This window comes from Artemia franciscana, chromosome 17, assembly GCF_032884065.1.
Source record: "Artemia franciscana chromosome 17, ASM3288406v1, whole genome shotgun sequence".
NCBI lineage: Eukaryota > Metazoa > Arthropoda > Branchiopoda > Anostraca > Artemiidae > Artemia > Artemia franciscana.
The window spans coordinates 13,406,007-13,422,305 of NC_088879.1; the positions used below are offsets into that span (position 1 = coordinate 13,406,007).

The 16,299-nt window shown below is 35.7% G+C and overlaps 1 protein-coding gene across 2 annotated transcripts in view; it reads right to left on the reverse strand.

The window, feature by feature from the left end:
* The window catches only part of LOC136037882 (exportin-T-like), a gene marked incomplete at its 3' end in the record, with an annotated part of 87,718 nt that overhangs the window by 49,207 nt on the left and 22,212 nt on the right, over positions 1 to 16,299 (reverse strand). For both annotated transcript variants that reach the window (XM_065720736.1, XM_065720737.1), the window contains 2 exon segments: positions 7,542 to 7,727; positions 11,893 to 12,102. In XM_065720736.1, the coding sequence (XP_065576808.1) occupies positions 7,542 to 7,727; positions 11,893 to 12,102 (396 nt within the window).

A 16,299-nucleotide genomic window follows, 5' to 3' on the forward strand; every position in this document is an offset into this window, starting at 1 on the left:
GACTTGGATAAGGTCATCAATGCCTACCAGATTTTAGTTAAAAAAACAAAGGTTCGGCGATATGTATTTCATAGTGACGCTGAAAAATAAAGAAGAAAAAGAAAACTGAAAAAAGAAAAAAGGTAAAAAACTAAAAAAAAAAACTAAAAAGAAAAAACACTCAAAGAGAAATTACAGACCGGGACAGAGGGAATATAAATGACGACCGGGACACTCAAAGAGAAATTACAGACTGGGATACCGGGACACAAATGACGACCGGGACACAGGGAATATAAATGACGACCAGGACACAGGTATTTAAGAATATCGTTCAAAGACAAATTTTTAATTGTAAGCAGATCATTGAAAAAGAAATTTCTAATTGTAAAATGACTGAAGAACCTACAATGGCAACAGCTGAGGAAGCTGCTCAAAACGAATGTATTCAAGCCGAAGTAGCTGAGTTGGTAAAGCGTTATGTTTCAAGTTCTAGGTCCGAGAGGCTCCAGGTTTGAACCTTGGCTTTAGCATTAATACAAAAGAAGAAAAAAACTAAAAACTAAAAAAAAAAAACTAAAAACTGAAAAAAAAACTAAAAAAGGTAAAAACTACAAAAAAAAACTAAAAAGAAAAAAAAAAACTAAAAACTAATAAAAAAAACTAAAAACTGAAAAAGAAACTAAAAAAAGGAAAAAAAAATGGAAAATAAAGGAGAAAAAGAAAAGTAAAAGCCGGGACACAGGGAATATAAATGACGACCGGGGCACACAAAGAGAAATTAAAGACTGGGATACTGAGACACAAATAACGACCGGGAGATATAAATGACGACCGGGACACTCAAAGACAAATTAAAGACCGGGACACCGGGACACAAATGACGACCGGGACACAGGGAATATAAATGACGTACGGGACGCTCAAATAGAAATTGCAGACTGGGACACTGGGACACAAATGACGACCGAGATACTGGGAATATAAATGACGACCGGGACACAGGGAATGTTCGATTAGCAATCATCATCAACAAAGCTCAAGGGCAATCATTAGAATAATGAGGTATAGATCTGAATACGGATTGTTTTTCCCATGGACAATTTTATGTTGCATGTTCAAGAGTCGGTAAACCTGACAATCTATTTATATGCACAGACAATGGGATATCGAAGAATGTTGTATATTCGCAAGTTTTACGTAGTTAAAAACATATATATATATCTATAACGAAAAGAGAAATCTTTTCTCTTTTATCTATATTCACAGGTTGGACACAGGGACACAACTACAATTGCGCGTAACGACTTACGCGCGTGGGGGGGGAAGCGCCCCAACCAACTAGGTGATGGGGTGGCGCGAAGCGCCACCCCAACAGCTAGTATATATACATATATATATATATATAAATATATATATATATATATATATATATATATATATATATATATATATATATATATATATATATATATATATATATAAATAAGTTGTCTGTGGATGTGTGGGTCTGTCTGTCGGGTGACGTCATGTTTGTGTGTTGACTGACGTCATGAAGTTAGTTGTCGTCATTTTTGTTATGACGGTGACGTCATTAAAGATATTTAAGACATGCGTTCACGTAGAAATCTATTAATGTTTAACTGTAAAATGACTGATGAACTTACAATGGCAACAGCCGAGGAAGATGCTCAAAGAGTCTATGCCAAAAAACTTGCTGCTGTCAGAGAAAGTAAGAAAAGAAAGCGTGCCGAGGAATCAAAAGAACAGCAAGGAAACATGCTTGAGGCTGATAGAGAAAGTAAGAAAAGAAAGCGTGCCGAGGAATCAAAAGAACAGCAAGGAAACAGGCTTGAGGCTGATAGAGAAAGAAAGAACAGAAAGCGTGCCGAGGAACTACCAGAGCAACGCGAAACCAGACTTGCTGCTAAAAGAGAAAGTGAAAAAAGAAGGCATCCCGAGGAACTACCAGAACAACATGAAACCAGACTTGCTGCTAAAAGAGAAAGTGAAAAAAGAAGGCGTGCCGAGGAATCACAAGAACAGCAAGAAATCAGGCTCGCTGCTGATAGAGAAAGTAAGAAAAGAAAGCGTGCCGAGGAATCAGAGCAACCTGAAAGTTATCGCCTGGCATTCAGGTACAGCCCAGTCGATGATTATAGCTTGAGTAGATGTGTTCAAATCGGGACTATGTCTAAAACTTGTCCCTATTCCAAGGCCTTGAAATTCAATGGTGAAACAATGGGAATGTGTTGCGCCTCAGGAAAAGTTAAACTTCCTCTATTGGCTGCACCACCAGAGCCATTGAAGACTTTCCTTACTGGAACTACGTCAGAATCTAAGCGTTTTTTGTCACAAATCAGAAAATATAACTCATGTTTCCAAATGACGTCGTTTGGAGCCCAAATCGAAAATCCAGATCAATTTATGTCTACTTTCAAAGTAAAAGGGCAAATTTATCATAGAGCAGGGTCCCTTCTACCATTCTCAGGCGAGAATCATAAATTTTTACAATTGTACTTCATCAGTGATAGAAATTCTGAATTGAATGCACGTTGCGAAATTTCTCCCAACGTTGAAAGGACAATCGTTTCCCAATTGCAACATCTTTTCCACGAAAATAATAATTTAGTGCGTCTGTTCAAAACAGCCATCGATTTTATGCCTGCTGATACGCATAAAATTATTATTTCCGCTGAGAAAACGCCTCCTAGCCAACATGTGCGTAGATACAATGCTCCAACTATCGACGAAGTGGCAATCGTTATGGTCGGTGATCAGTTTTTACCTCGAGATATTATTCTTCATAAGCGAAACGCTCAGTTGTTAAGAATTGCTGAAACTCATCGATGCTACGATGCCCTACAATATCCTATCATTTTTTGGGATGGAGCCGACGGCTATCACTTTAATATTAAATTGATGAATCCAGCCACTAACAAAGAAATGAATAAGAAATGCAGTGCAATGCATTATTATTCCTATAGACTAATGATTCGGCAGGATGGAGAAAATTATATTTTAAAATGCCGTCAATTGTTTCACCAATTTGTCGTTGATATGTATGCTAAAATTGAATCAGAACGTTTGCTATATATCCGCCTGAATCAGACCAAGCTCCGCTCTGAACAATACATTCATTTGCGAGATGCAGTTATAAATGACGGTAATACCACAAACGTTGGAAGATTAACAATTTTACCTTCGTCATATGCTGGCAGTCCCCGTCATATGCATGAAAAGGCTCAAGATGCTATTGCGTATGTTCGTCTCTATGGTCGTCCAGATTTATTTATTACATTTACATGTAATCAATCTTGGGACGAGATACTGCAGCTTTTACTTCAAGGACAATCGGCGGTTCATAGACATGACATTACGGCCCGTGTCTTCCGGCAAAAGTTGAAATCACTGATAAACTACATAGTAAATTTTGAAGTGTTTGGGTCAGTGCGATGCTGGATGTACTCAGTGGAATGGCAAAAATGAGGTTTGCCACACGCACATATACTAAGTCAGTCGACGGCCAACCTACCATCTTCCAAGATACCACGATAGGAAGACTCTACACCGTTCATCCCAATCAACATGAATGCTTCTTTCTACGCCTGCTTTTGGTGAATGTACCCGGTCCGACATCCTTTGAGTATTTAAGAACTGTAAACGATACTATACATGACACTTACCGTAGTGCATGCCAAGCTCTGAATTTATTGGAGAATGACCAACACTGGGATAACTGCATCAATGACGCGTGCGAAACGTCAACTCCAAGTCAAATTCGTGCATTGTTTGGCATCATTTTAACAACTTGCTCTCCATCAGCTCCTACAGAGTTATGGGAAAAATATAAGTCAAAAATGTCCGAAGATATACTCCATCGAAAACAGTTAGAGACGTCAGATATGACTTTGATTTTACATCAGAAATTTATAACTACACTTTAGTTATTATAGAAGATTTGTGCGTACGTATGGCAAACAAACCTCTTCAGGATTTGGGAATGCCTTCACCTAACCATATCGCTGCTGTTTCGACGTGTGTAGAATTGGATTGTGAACAAAGTTACAGTACGAGTGATCTATTGTCGTTAGTACAAAATAACATTTCCAAGTTAACATCGGAACAAAAAGACATTTATGATACGATAATGCATTGTGTCGATAACAACGTTGGAGAAATTTTCTTTTTGGATGCGCCAGGAGGTACTGGTGAAACGTTTGTGATAAAACTGATTCTGGCATCAATTCGATCAAAAAATGATATAGCGTTGGCAATTGCGTCGTCCGGAATAGCCGCAACATTGCTGCCTGGTGGAAGAACTGCTCATTCAGCTTTGAAATTGCCTCTGAATTTGCATTCTACAGAAACTCCCACGTGCAATATTTCCAAATCATCTGGGATGTGTAAAGTATTGCAGCAATGCAAACTTATTATTTGGGATGAGTGCACAATGGCACACAAAAAATCGCTCGAGGCTCTGGATCAATGCTTGAAAGGTTTGCGAGGGAAGTCGAAACCCTTTGGCAGCACATTAATATTGCTTGCGGGAGATTTCAGGCAAACATTACCTATAATACCTAGATCAACTCCTGCAGACGAAATGAATGCTTGCCTGAAAAATTCTAATTTATGGGCACACGTAAAAACATTAAAATTAACTACAAATATGCGTGTCCGATTGCAAAACGATGACTCTGGTCAAACATTTTCAGATCAATTGCTAGCAATTGGAAACGGAAAGCTCCCAGTAGACTCAATTTCAGGACGTATACAACTACCTGCTGATTTCTGTAATTTAATGACGTCCAAAAATGAATTGATTGAAAAAGTATTAAACAATAAAAGTCTAAACAATTATAAAAATAATAAATGGCTAAGTGAAAGAGCGATTCTTGCACCCAAAAATATAGACGTCCACGAAATCAACAATATTGTTCTGACCAAGATTCGAGACCAGGCAGTCCTTTACAAGTCAGTCGACACAGCTTTGGAACCAAATGAAGCGGTTAATTATCCATCTGAATTTTTAAATTCCGTGGATCTTTCAGGGTTTCCACCACACGTGCTACAACTAAAAATAGGCGTACCAATAATACTTTTAAGAAATATCAACCCACCAAAGCTTTGCAATGGCACGCGACTTGCCGTAAAAAAAAACAATGGAAAACCTAATAGAGGCCACAATCTTGACAGGGCCTTTTGAGGGTGAGGCTGTTCTTATTCCTCGCATTCCCATGATTCCAACGGATCTGCCTTTTCAATTTAAAAGATTGCAATTCCCAATTCGATTAGCATTTGCAATCACCATTAACAAAGCTCAAGGTCAATCATTAGAAAAAATGTGGTATAGATCTTAATACTGATTGTTTTTCCCATGGCCAATTGTACGTTGCATGTTCGAGGGTCGGTAAACCTGACAATCTATTTATATGCAGCGACAATTGGACAGCGAAGAATGTTGTATATTCGCAAGTTTTACGCAGTTGATTTGTATTGTATCTATCTATCTATCTATCTATATAAAAACAAGTTTTGTGTATGCATGTTTGTTTGTTTGTAAAAAGAGCGTTTGCATATGACGTCATTATTAGTACATAAGGCTTTGTATATGCACAGACAATGGGAAAGCCAAGAATGTTGTATATTCGCAAGTTTTACGTAGTTTGAAACACATATATAAATCTATCTATATTCACAGGTGGGACACAGGGACACAACTACAATGGCGCGTAACGACTTACGCGCACGGGGGGGCACGAAGCGCCCCAACAGCTAGTATATATATATATATATATATATATATATATATATATATATATATATATATATATATATATATATATATATATATATATATATATATATATATATATATATATATATATATATATATATATATATATATATATATATATATATATATATATATATATACTAGCTGTTGGGGTGGCGCTTCGCGCCACCCCAACACCTAGTTGGTGGGGAGCTTCGCGCCCCCCCAAGCCCCCCCGCGCGCGTAAGTCGTTACGCGCCATTGTAGTTGTGTCCGTGTGTCCCATCTGTGAATAGAGATAGATATAAATATATGTTTTTAACTACGTAAAACATGCGAATATACAACATTCTTCGCTGTCCCATTGTCTGTGCATATAAATAGATTGTCAGGTTTACTGACTCTTGAACATGCAACATATAATTGTCCATGGGAAAAACAATCCGTATTCAGATCTATACCTCATAATTCTAATGATGTGTCCCTCTGTCCTGGTCGTCATTTATATTCCCTGTGTCCCGGTCGTCATTTGTGTCCCGGTGTCCCAGTTTGTAATTTCTCTTTGAGTGTCCCGGTCGTCATTTATATTCCCTGTGTCCCGGTGTCCTGGTCGTCATTTGTGTCCCGGTCGTCATTTATATATCCTGTCTGTGCCCCCGGCGTCCCCGTTGTAGTTGTGTCCCTGTGTCCCGGTCGTGGTTTATATTCCCTGTGTCCCGGTCGTGATTTGTGTCTGGGTGTCCCAGTGTGTAATTTCTCTTTGAGGTTCCCGGTCGTCACTTGTATTCCCTCTGTCTCGGTCTGTAATTTCTCTTTGAGTGTTTTTTCTTTTTAGTTTTTTTTTAGTTTTTTACCTTTTTTCTTTTTTCAGTTTTCTTTTTCTTCTTTATTTTTCAGCGTCACTATGAAGTACATATCGACGAACCTTTGTTTTTTTAACTTAAATCTGGTAGGCATTGATGACCTTATCCAAGTCAAAATCCCAAACCCAATCATCATCGCTATCATTTTCAGTTTTGATATGTTTTGACTCTCGCTGTCCAGGTGGATTTTCATCTAACTGCGCGGTTTTGCGTTCTTTAGCCGCAAGCCTGTTTTCTTGCTGTTCTTGTGATTCCTCGGAACGCTTTTTTTTTGTTACTTTCTCTATCAGCAGCAAGTTTTTGGCATAAACTCTTTGAGCAGCTTCCTCGGCTGTTGCCATTGTAGGTTCTTCAGTCATTTTACAATTAAACATTTTTCCGTGAACAATGTCTTAAATACCGTTAATGACGTCACCGTCGTAGCAAAAATGACGACAACTAACTTGATGACGTCAGTCAACACAGAAACATGACGTCACCTGACAGACAGACAGACACACAGACAGACAACTTATTTTTTATATATATATATATATATATATATATATATATATATATATATATATATATATATATATATATATATATATATATATATATATATATATATATATATATATATATATATATATATATATATATATATATATATATATATATATATATATATATATATATATATATATATATATATATATATATATATATATATATATATGTATATTAAGTTCTTAGAAGGAAATTAATCTTCTTTCTCATGAAAACATTAATTCCAAAAAGAAAACTATCACAACGACTTGAGGCCAAAGTATATAGATTGAATAAACAATTGAAATAAAAACCAACTTTGTGCAGTGGTTAAAACACAGAAAAACTTAAAATTCAATAGCCAAAAAAAGAATAGGAAAAAAGGAAAGACATGCCTCAGAATCAATTGCTTTGAGCACCCTCAGGTAGAAATCCACAGCCTTTGGACCTAACTTCAAAGTTTGCAAGAAATCAACTAAAAAGCTTTGCCATCTTCGCGGAAAATCAACAATGAATACCAAAGAGAAAACTTGGGCTGCCTTATTCCTTAAAAATGAACTTTCTTCTTTAGCAGAAATAGACTGAAAAAGAAGGAAAAAAAGATTAGGGTAGATAGGACATTAAAATAAAAACATTTAATACCCTCTCCTCCCCACCCTGGAAACATCTTAGTTCTATTCATATCTGAGAACCATAGAACTCAAATATTTCTCTTTTGGCTGTTTCAAATTATGAAGATTTTATGGCAGCATCACACTATGCTCAGTGTTGTCACGTTAAACCATAAAAATTTAAGTTGACAACGCTTATCGTCTGTCAAAATCAAACGTTAACAATCTATTGGTTCACAAACACAGACAAACCTTCAACAGAGAGTTACACCTTCTGAAGCTGTCTAATGTCATGTTTTCCGCTTATTTTTCGTCCATTTTTTAATTTGGCACTTGCTGCTACCGAAAAGGGCGGAATTGTATTTGAAGTTTATTTTAAGCTATAATTTAAATTTTCGACTTTCCCAAAGTTTTTAAGACGTATATGGTTGTGTAAGTTTCCAGTTAGCCAATTCAAACAATCAGATTTACTTTTTCACTGTCCTAGGTACTTTAATTTAATATAAATATTTAAAAGAAAACTCCGACCTTTATTTAGTAAGTTCTTGACTTTTAAAAATATGCAAGACTTAGGCAAGATTTTCAATTAATTTTTTTTCATAAATAAGGTTTATTCTGTGTCCTCTTTCATCTCAATTTATACTAAATCCTTTTTACAAAAACCATCTTAGTCAAGAGCGCTTAGCACGCTGAACTTGAAATCCTTTGTCCGTGAAAAAAGGGCCAGACCGTGTCTAGGGGAAACTTAGTAGGCCCCCCTCCTCAAAAAACATTGTCCGATTCGTAAAAAATGGAACGAAAATGCATAAGAAAAATTTTTTGATGCGTTTTTTGTCCCATATTTTGATATCTTTGTCCCACTTATGAAGTTTATATTTTCTTCCATTCCTTCCTTGTGACTTTTTCCCACCCCGTTCAGGGATGATCGGCTTCTCGTTTCGGCTCACAATATATGGCCAAAAACCACACTGCAATCTGTCATCCTTCATCAACAGAACATGTTAAAACGATTTCAACCTTTCTTTCACAGTAGCCGTGGGAAGTAGGATCAAACAACGTTTCTGTACAGTGTATTATTTAAATAAAACGGTTATCTAAGAATAAAGAGGAGGATATTCTATACAAGCCACTGATTGTCTTTAAATTTTCCTCACTCCATCATCATCTTAGATGTTTGTGTGCAAAAGAAAGGCAGTGTAGTTTCTGACGAATTTATGAAATAGACCGAAATAGAATGTACAAATTATTTACAAAATAGATCATATAGTCTAGCAATCTGTGATATTCGTAATTACTTTTTAAGCTGAAGAACTGTTAAAATTATTTTTCTTTTACTTGTGTGCCTAAATAGAACGAATAACCATTTTTCAATTCTAAATTGGCATTAGAATCAGGCGTTGGTGTTCTTTAGGAGACCTATTTCTCTAAACAGGACTGGAAGTAAAAAGATCCGTAGTAGCCGAATAGTGTTACTTGATTTTGGTATAGGCTTACAGACAGTCTAAGGTCTTTCAGAAATATATATATATATATATATATATATATATATATATATATATATATATATATATATATATATATATATATATACATATATATATATATATATATATATATATAGTCTCATAATTAGTATCATAGCCTCAGGGATATTAGAGGCCTATAGATAGTGTTTCAGTTAGTGGCAAGCCTAAAAAACCAGGATTTTCAAATGAACAGTTGGCTTACTGTCATGAGACCCAATTCAAATGAACTTGAGGGTTGAAACTGATTAAAATGTGAGCAAAACGAATCAGCTTTTAGAGGTTTTGCGAGTTCATGGTGATAGAACAGGTTTGAATGTTGAGGTTAAGAAGTCTAAGTCGTTAAGGCTACGAGTAAGCGAAGATGAAAAGATGACGTTAGGTAACGAAAAGATTGATCTAGTGGATAGCTTCATTTACCTTGGTAGTATTATTAGTAAAGACAGTGGGAACAGCAAATATGTTAAAATTAGAATAGCCAAGCCTCAGGGTGCTTTTTTCCCAGTTGATAAAAGTTTGGAACAATAGAAACAAGTTTGCGAGCCAACATTAGAATATTATAAATATCAACAACAAGAAGAACAATAGGGAATTCTTTTCGCAACTGTGAAAATTCTTTTCGCAACTATATTCTATATTTGAATAAATATTTCGAACCAATATCCAAGGGCCGTTCCCAGCAAAACATAAATATATAAAAGAAAAGAGATTTACAATAGTAGACAGAAAACCATTAAAACTAAAATGAATATTTTTAAAACAGTCCCAGCATCCTTACTTCAGCGAAGTTCAACCAGGACTGATGATTCAGTCCTAATTCAAAACGCGCTTTCACCATTAATCTTGCCTTTCTGGCAGCTAACCTCGAAGGTCTTTTTGTAACTGCTTCTGTGTTAGTATCTACTAGATTTTTAATAGTAAAATCGCTTTTTATTAAATTTGTGCGCAGAGCATTGAGTGAGTATTCCCCAAAATTCCTATTTAAGGAAGTATTATTACTTATCTTAAGTCTGACTTCAATTGCTTCTTGAATAACCAGTTTTATACCTAGATCATTGCTACTAAGGGTGGATTCTCAAAAAGTAATTTGCGGCTAGGATTTTCGAAAACATGACTGCTTAAAGCAGAATCAAAAGAAGCAATAGCACTATTATAATTTAACACTTTGATAATATCATCTTTATGCTGTTGTAAGCGTTCCTCTTAATTCTGGTGGGTTCTACCTACATAGTATTTGCCACAGTCACTTGGTATTTGATAAACCTCTCTTTGGCAAGTAGCTGGGGTTTTATCTTTACCAGAACTTAGAAAATTCATGATTGGAATTACTAGTAAACACAACATATAGATTATTATTTCCCCCCCCCTAAATTCTGGTAAAGATAAAACCCCGGTTACTCACCAAAGAGGGATTAATTAAATGGTTTCACCTCACTTTATTTATCAGTCCTTCAGTTCTAATGGTTGTATGTTATTGTATATCTCTTTTCTTCTCTATTTTTATATTTTGCTGAGGACGGCCCTTGGACATAAGGTTAAAATATTAATTTGAAATATAGAATTCCACTGTCTTACAAAAAGAGTTCCGTATTGTTCTTGTTGTTGTTGATGCTTACAATGGAAACACAGTGCGGTCTTCGTCGCTATTTACGATTAGAATATTGGAAGCTAGTAATGACAGAGGTCAATTAGTGTTCTGAAGCATGTACGTTCCAAAAACGGACGAAGATTTACAAGATCTTTTCAAGAAAATTTGCCTACAAATTGTTTTGGGTATCCAGCTGACTGACCGTATTTTCAATAATAGGTTGTAGTAAAAGTGTGGTTCTATCCCACTTTTTAGGGCTATAACGAGAAAAGGTTGAGGTGACTAGAGCATGTTCTGTGGATGATGGATGACAAATTGCTGAAGATTGTTCTGCGGAAAGCATGTCACCCGCGGTTGGGGAGGGAGGATGTCGTAAAGAATAATTTCAGGGAAATGGAAACTTTCTGGGAGGTGGTACATAGGGAGGGTTTGAATAGATTAGGATCGAGGAGGAGCGTGCATAACTGTGTTGGCCTCAGGTGGTTTGGTGCTGCAGTGAGTAGTTAGTAGTGGTAGTTCCTGTTACAGCAGAAACTAATATAAATAATGTTTTCATGTTTCAGCATAAACAAGGAACAATGTCTTGAGTGGAGCTCCCCTTCCACGTCTAGCTTCACTATCAGGGGTGTTTTAATGATTGAAATTATTACACAACACAGTAAAACCTTTTAGCTGGTCAAATGACAACAACAGCAATTTATCATAATATAGAGGCCCCATCCTAATAGCAATACAATCATAAGAGTATAGGGAAAATTCTCTCTCTCCTGACAAAAGAAAAAATATTTTCTATAAGACCCATTTTTGCATTTTGTACCCTTGTTCCAAGAAGAAATAACCTTCTGACCTTATCCTTAACAGCCACATCTGTGTGAACATATGGTGATCCAAACACATCTCTACAATTTGATAGTGTGAGATGACGGGATTTTCTTACCTCTTAAAAGAATAAGCCAACAACAGACACTGCACCAGATGCCTCTATTCACAAAGAATATATTGCACAAAAATGGAGCCAACTCACCATATTATGGAGCCATTGAAATAGAAAATTTCTCATCAATAGTGATGCAGAGTCCATTTGAGTGTATCTAGTCTTGACAAAGTTTTCTACTATCTGCCACCAAAAAAATTTGGTGTGATCACTGAGATTATCTGCTGTTCTTGTCAGCTCAGTTATAGCCAACTGCCAACCAGTATCAGATCCTTTGACTTCCTCGAAATACGATAGCACCTGAATAAAATACAAATTAATTATGGAAATGGGCCAAGAGAAAAAAAAAGAAGTTTAAAAAACAATATGTGGATACTGGTTAAGTTTATCATTTATGTGCCTTTAAAAGTGCATGAAATAGCAACACCTGAAATAAAAATATTATAATACCATAAATAAGAGTAGATTAATATGTAGTGACCATGAAAAAACAACAACTAATAAATCAAACTTTTTACAATGAAAAAGGTTATGGTGAACTTAAAGAAGTTTGCCACTGCATTAAGTCCCTCACCAGTGGGTGTGTAACACAATAAAGTGTGTGACACAGTAAACACAGTGTTTACAAGTGTGTAACACAGTAAAACACAATACATAAGGATATACAAAATATTATACAGCAGTTTTTTGCCTTGTGTTCGTGTTTTAATTGTCTTTAAAACAACAACTATAGTTTATCAGACGGGAAGTTCTTTTTCCCCTTTGTTTTGTACAGCATTTTTGTTTCATCTAATTTTTTTTTTTTATATCTCTATTTCGTTTCGAAACTATTCTTACAACAAAATTTGATCCTGTTTGGAAAAGTCCCCTTCCATAATTAAAAAAAATTCAAGGAGCTCTTGATCACATTTCTGTTGTCAGACTTACTCCGGGAAGAGAACTTACCAAAAATAGAGCCCCATTTGGAGAGTGTGTCACGGCAGAGTTGGTCAATGAAGGGGGGGGGGGGTGGGCTAGGGTAGTGAAAAAACTTACTTCAATCAGTTCAAGTAGATGTTCATTGAAATACATTTAGGTATCTGACAGTTACTGCTTAACTAAGGGTATATTTTCATATTACTTACAATTCATTATGCTACAAAATTGTAAACTCCTGAATATTAAATTACAAAATTGCACATTACATAGTATATTACCTATTACAGCATACGTTAGACAGTTTTAGGCTGGTACATAAGCTACTTCATAAATTTTTTTTTACAACCCCCATGCCTTCTCAAAACCAGAACATGGTTTGTGCTTTACTGAAAAAAAGAAGACCGTATTGTCAGTTTAATTGGCATATAATGATATTTATTCCTTAATTTTTTTTTTGAAAGTAAGGAGAGTGAAAACATTTAAAATGTATTTTGTTTCCAGTAAAGCGAAATTATATTCTGGTCTTGAGAAGGTATAGGGGTTATCTGCCCTACTCATGTTAATTTTCGTTCATTTTGAGTTTGAATCGGCTATTTATTGTAATTTTGTTCGTTTTGAGTTTGATTTATTTATTGATAGTGTTTTGTGGTAGTTTTACGCTTGGAAGATTATTTGAATTTATTTTTGCTCATTCTTTGTTTAATAGAGTTCTTTACTTTTCTTTGAAAAACGTGTTTCGTAGGAAAATTTTTTAAACTGATTTATGTTTGTTAATTATTGACATAGTCTTCTTCACGGAAAATATACTAACATCTTTTAAATTTTTCCATAAGAATCCACAGCATTGGTTGCTATTTGTATATAAGAGAAAATTTTTCAATAATTTTTAATCCTGGCAGAAAAATTATTTTTTACTTGAATTTTATAGCTTCTGAAGTTGACCTGAAGAATAAAACTTCATATCATTCCCAGAAGATTATATCTATGTTCTTTGACAACCTGGATATACTTACGCTCTTTTTATTTATTTAAACTGTAAGAACAAAAGCAGTAATAGTAGTAGGCTATCCCCAAAAGTTTCAACTTAACACCTCCACTCGTTTTCGATACATTGCTGAGGTGTCTTATTGACAACCATAAACACAATGCCTTTTGATTTATTTTAAAGCAAAATCGGCCATTCGCATAATTATGGGGGTTGACATGCATAATATCTTTAAAGACAATTGCTGGTTCGTTCTACTATGCTGAGCAAAACGGCTGTATCAAAATTTTGACTGGATATGTTTAAAATATGAATGAGCTTGAGAGAAGGGCTACTTGCCCTCCAATCTCTTTTTAATCATAAAAAGGGCACCAGAACTTTTGATTTTGAATCGAATTAGCTCCTTTAAAAGTTTAAATTATATTTCCAGCTATTATAGAGTGGTGCTGTCTATGATATTGCTTACATACCCCTTTGAAAACCTGCATGCATAGTTTTTTTCGTTTGATCGAAACTCCAAAGCGTTCCCTATAAGTTTCATCTTAATATTCTTAGCGTCATTAGTTACAATAACTATAGGGGTAGTATTAAAAGTATACATATAGTGCCTTTTGGCTAGTTCGAAGTACCCCAAAACTTACGCTTAAAGGTCTAAATTAATAACATAAGTTGCTCTTCAGATTTTTCTTTGCTACTTCTTATTAAATTTACATGCTCATAGTTTGTTTTGATTTAGTTCAACAGCCGCCTAAATATTCCTTAAAAGCATTCAGAAGGCGTATTCTGATTCAATTCATCTTCCCCCTCAAATATTCTTGAAAATTCAACTTCATGCTCTTAGGCATAGTTATAATAGTAGTCATAGAAGTAGTATTGATACTCCTACAATGGTAGTACTACTAGAATTAGTAGCATTAACATATTGCCTTTTGGTGAGTAGAACATCTCTCTCATCGAGTCTGGAAGTTTCAACTTAATACTGACAACTTAATAAGCCCTTATTATGACATTGCTGATATGTCCTTTTGATAACCATGAAATTTTCATCTCAATGCTCTTGGCCTTACAAGTAGTTGCAATAGAAGTAGTAGTAAATATAGCAGTAACATTAGTATTAACAGTATTCTTCGCATACTCCCTTTTGGTGAAATGATCTTACCCTTTAAGTATTCTCAGAAAATTCCAACTTAACACCCAAATCAATTCTTGAGATACGCTATTTTGAAAATGTGCATGCATATAGCGTTTTGTTCAATTACGTTCAACTACGTTGAACAAAAATTTGTTCAATTTTTGTTCAACTACGTTGAACAAAATGGCTATCTCAAAATATTGATTGGATATATTTGGGGAAATGGTGAAATCGGGAGAGGGGTTAGTTGCCCTCTAATTACTTTCGACTATTAAAAGGGGCACAAGCCCCTTATATTATCAATCGAATGAGCTTTTTAGATGTTTCTACGACAACAAATGGTCAATTGAAAATTTCTATCATGTACATTTCACGAAAATACGAGGTGTGGGCGGGTGGTATCCGCTCTCCAATCACTTTGCATCTTCAAAAGGGTATCATAACTTCTGATTACCAATTCAATGACTTGAAGTTTATGTAAACACTCTGTCTATAAAAACTTTATACGCCCCCAGGACATAACTTGCAACCCTTGCTCTGAGGGCTGTGGGGGTTGTCATCATCGAAGACATAATTTCCGGACATTTTAACTACACTGATCAAAATGACTATCTCACAATTTTGAATTGGATGCGTTTGGGGAAATAGTGGGCATGGGAGGGGGTTAGTTGCCCTCTAATCATTTTTGGCTACTAAAAGGGGCACTAGTCCCTTCAATTTCAATTTAAATGAGCCGTTTCAGAAGTTTCTACGACAACAAACGGCCATCTCAAAATTTCTGTCAGATGCATCTCGGGAAAGTACGAGGTGGCGGGGGTATTCATCCTCCGATCACTCTGAATCTTAAAGAGGTCACTAGAACTTATGATTAATAATCCAATGAGCCCCCTCCGAAGTTTATACGATAACATTTTCTATATAAATCTTAAATACATCTAGGGCCTAACTTACATCCCTTGCCCCGACGGCTGTTGAGGGGTTGTGATCCTCAAAGACATAATTTCAGGACTTTTCAATTACGTTGAAGAAAATGGTTCTTAAAGTTTTGATCGTTTGTGTTTGGGAAAACACAACGTGGGGGGATTAGTTGCGTGGGAGGGAGATCACTTTCGACTATTAAACGAGGCACTATCCCCTTCAATTTCCAATCGAACGAGCCTTTTTAGAAGTTTCTACGACAACAAATGGTCATCTGAAACTTTCTATCAGATGCATTTCAGGAAAATACACGGTGTGGGGTGAGGTGGGGGGGGGGTATCCACACTGATCACTTTGAATATTAAAAAGGGTACTTGAACTTCTGATTACTAATCCAATGATCCCCCTCCAAAGTTTAAACGACCCCCCTTTCTATAAAAACTTTATAGCCCCCAGAGGATAACTTACAGCCCTTGTCTTGAGAGCTGTAAGGGGTTGTCATCCTCCAAGAAATAATTTCCGGAACTTTTAACTACGCCAAAAC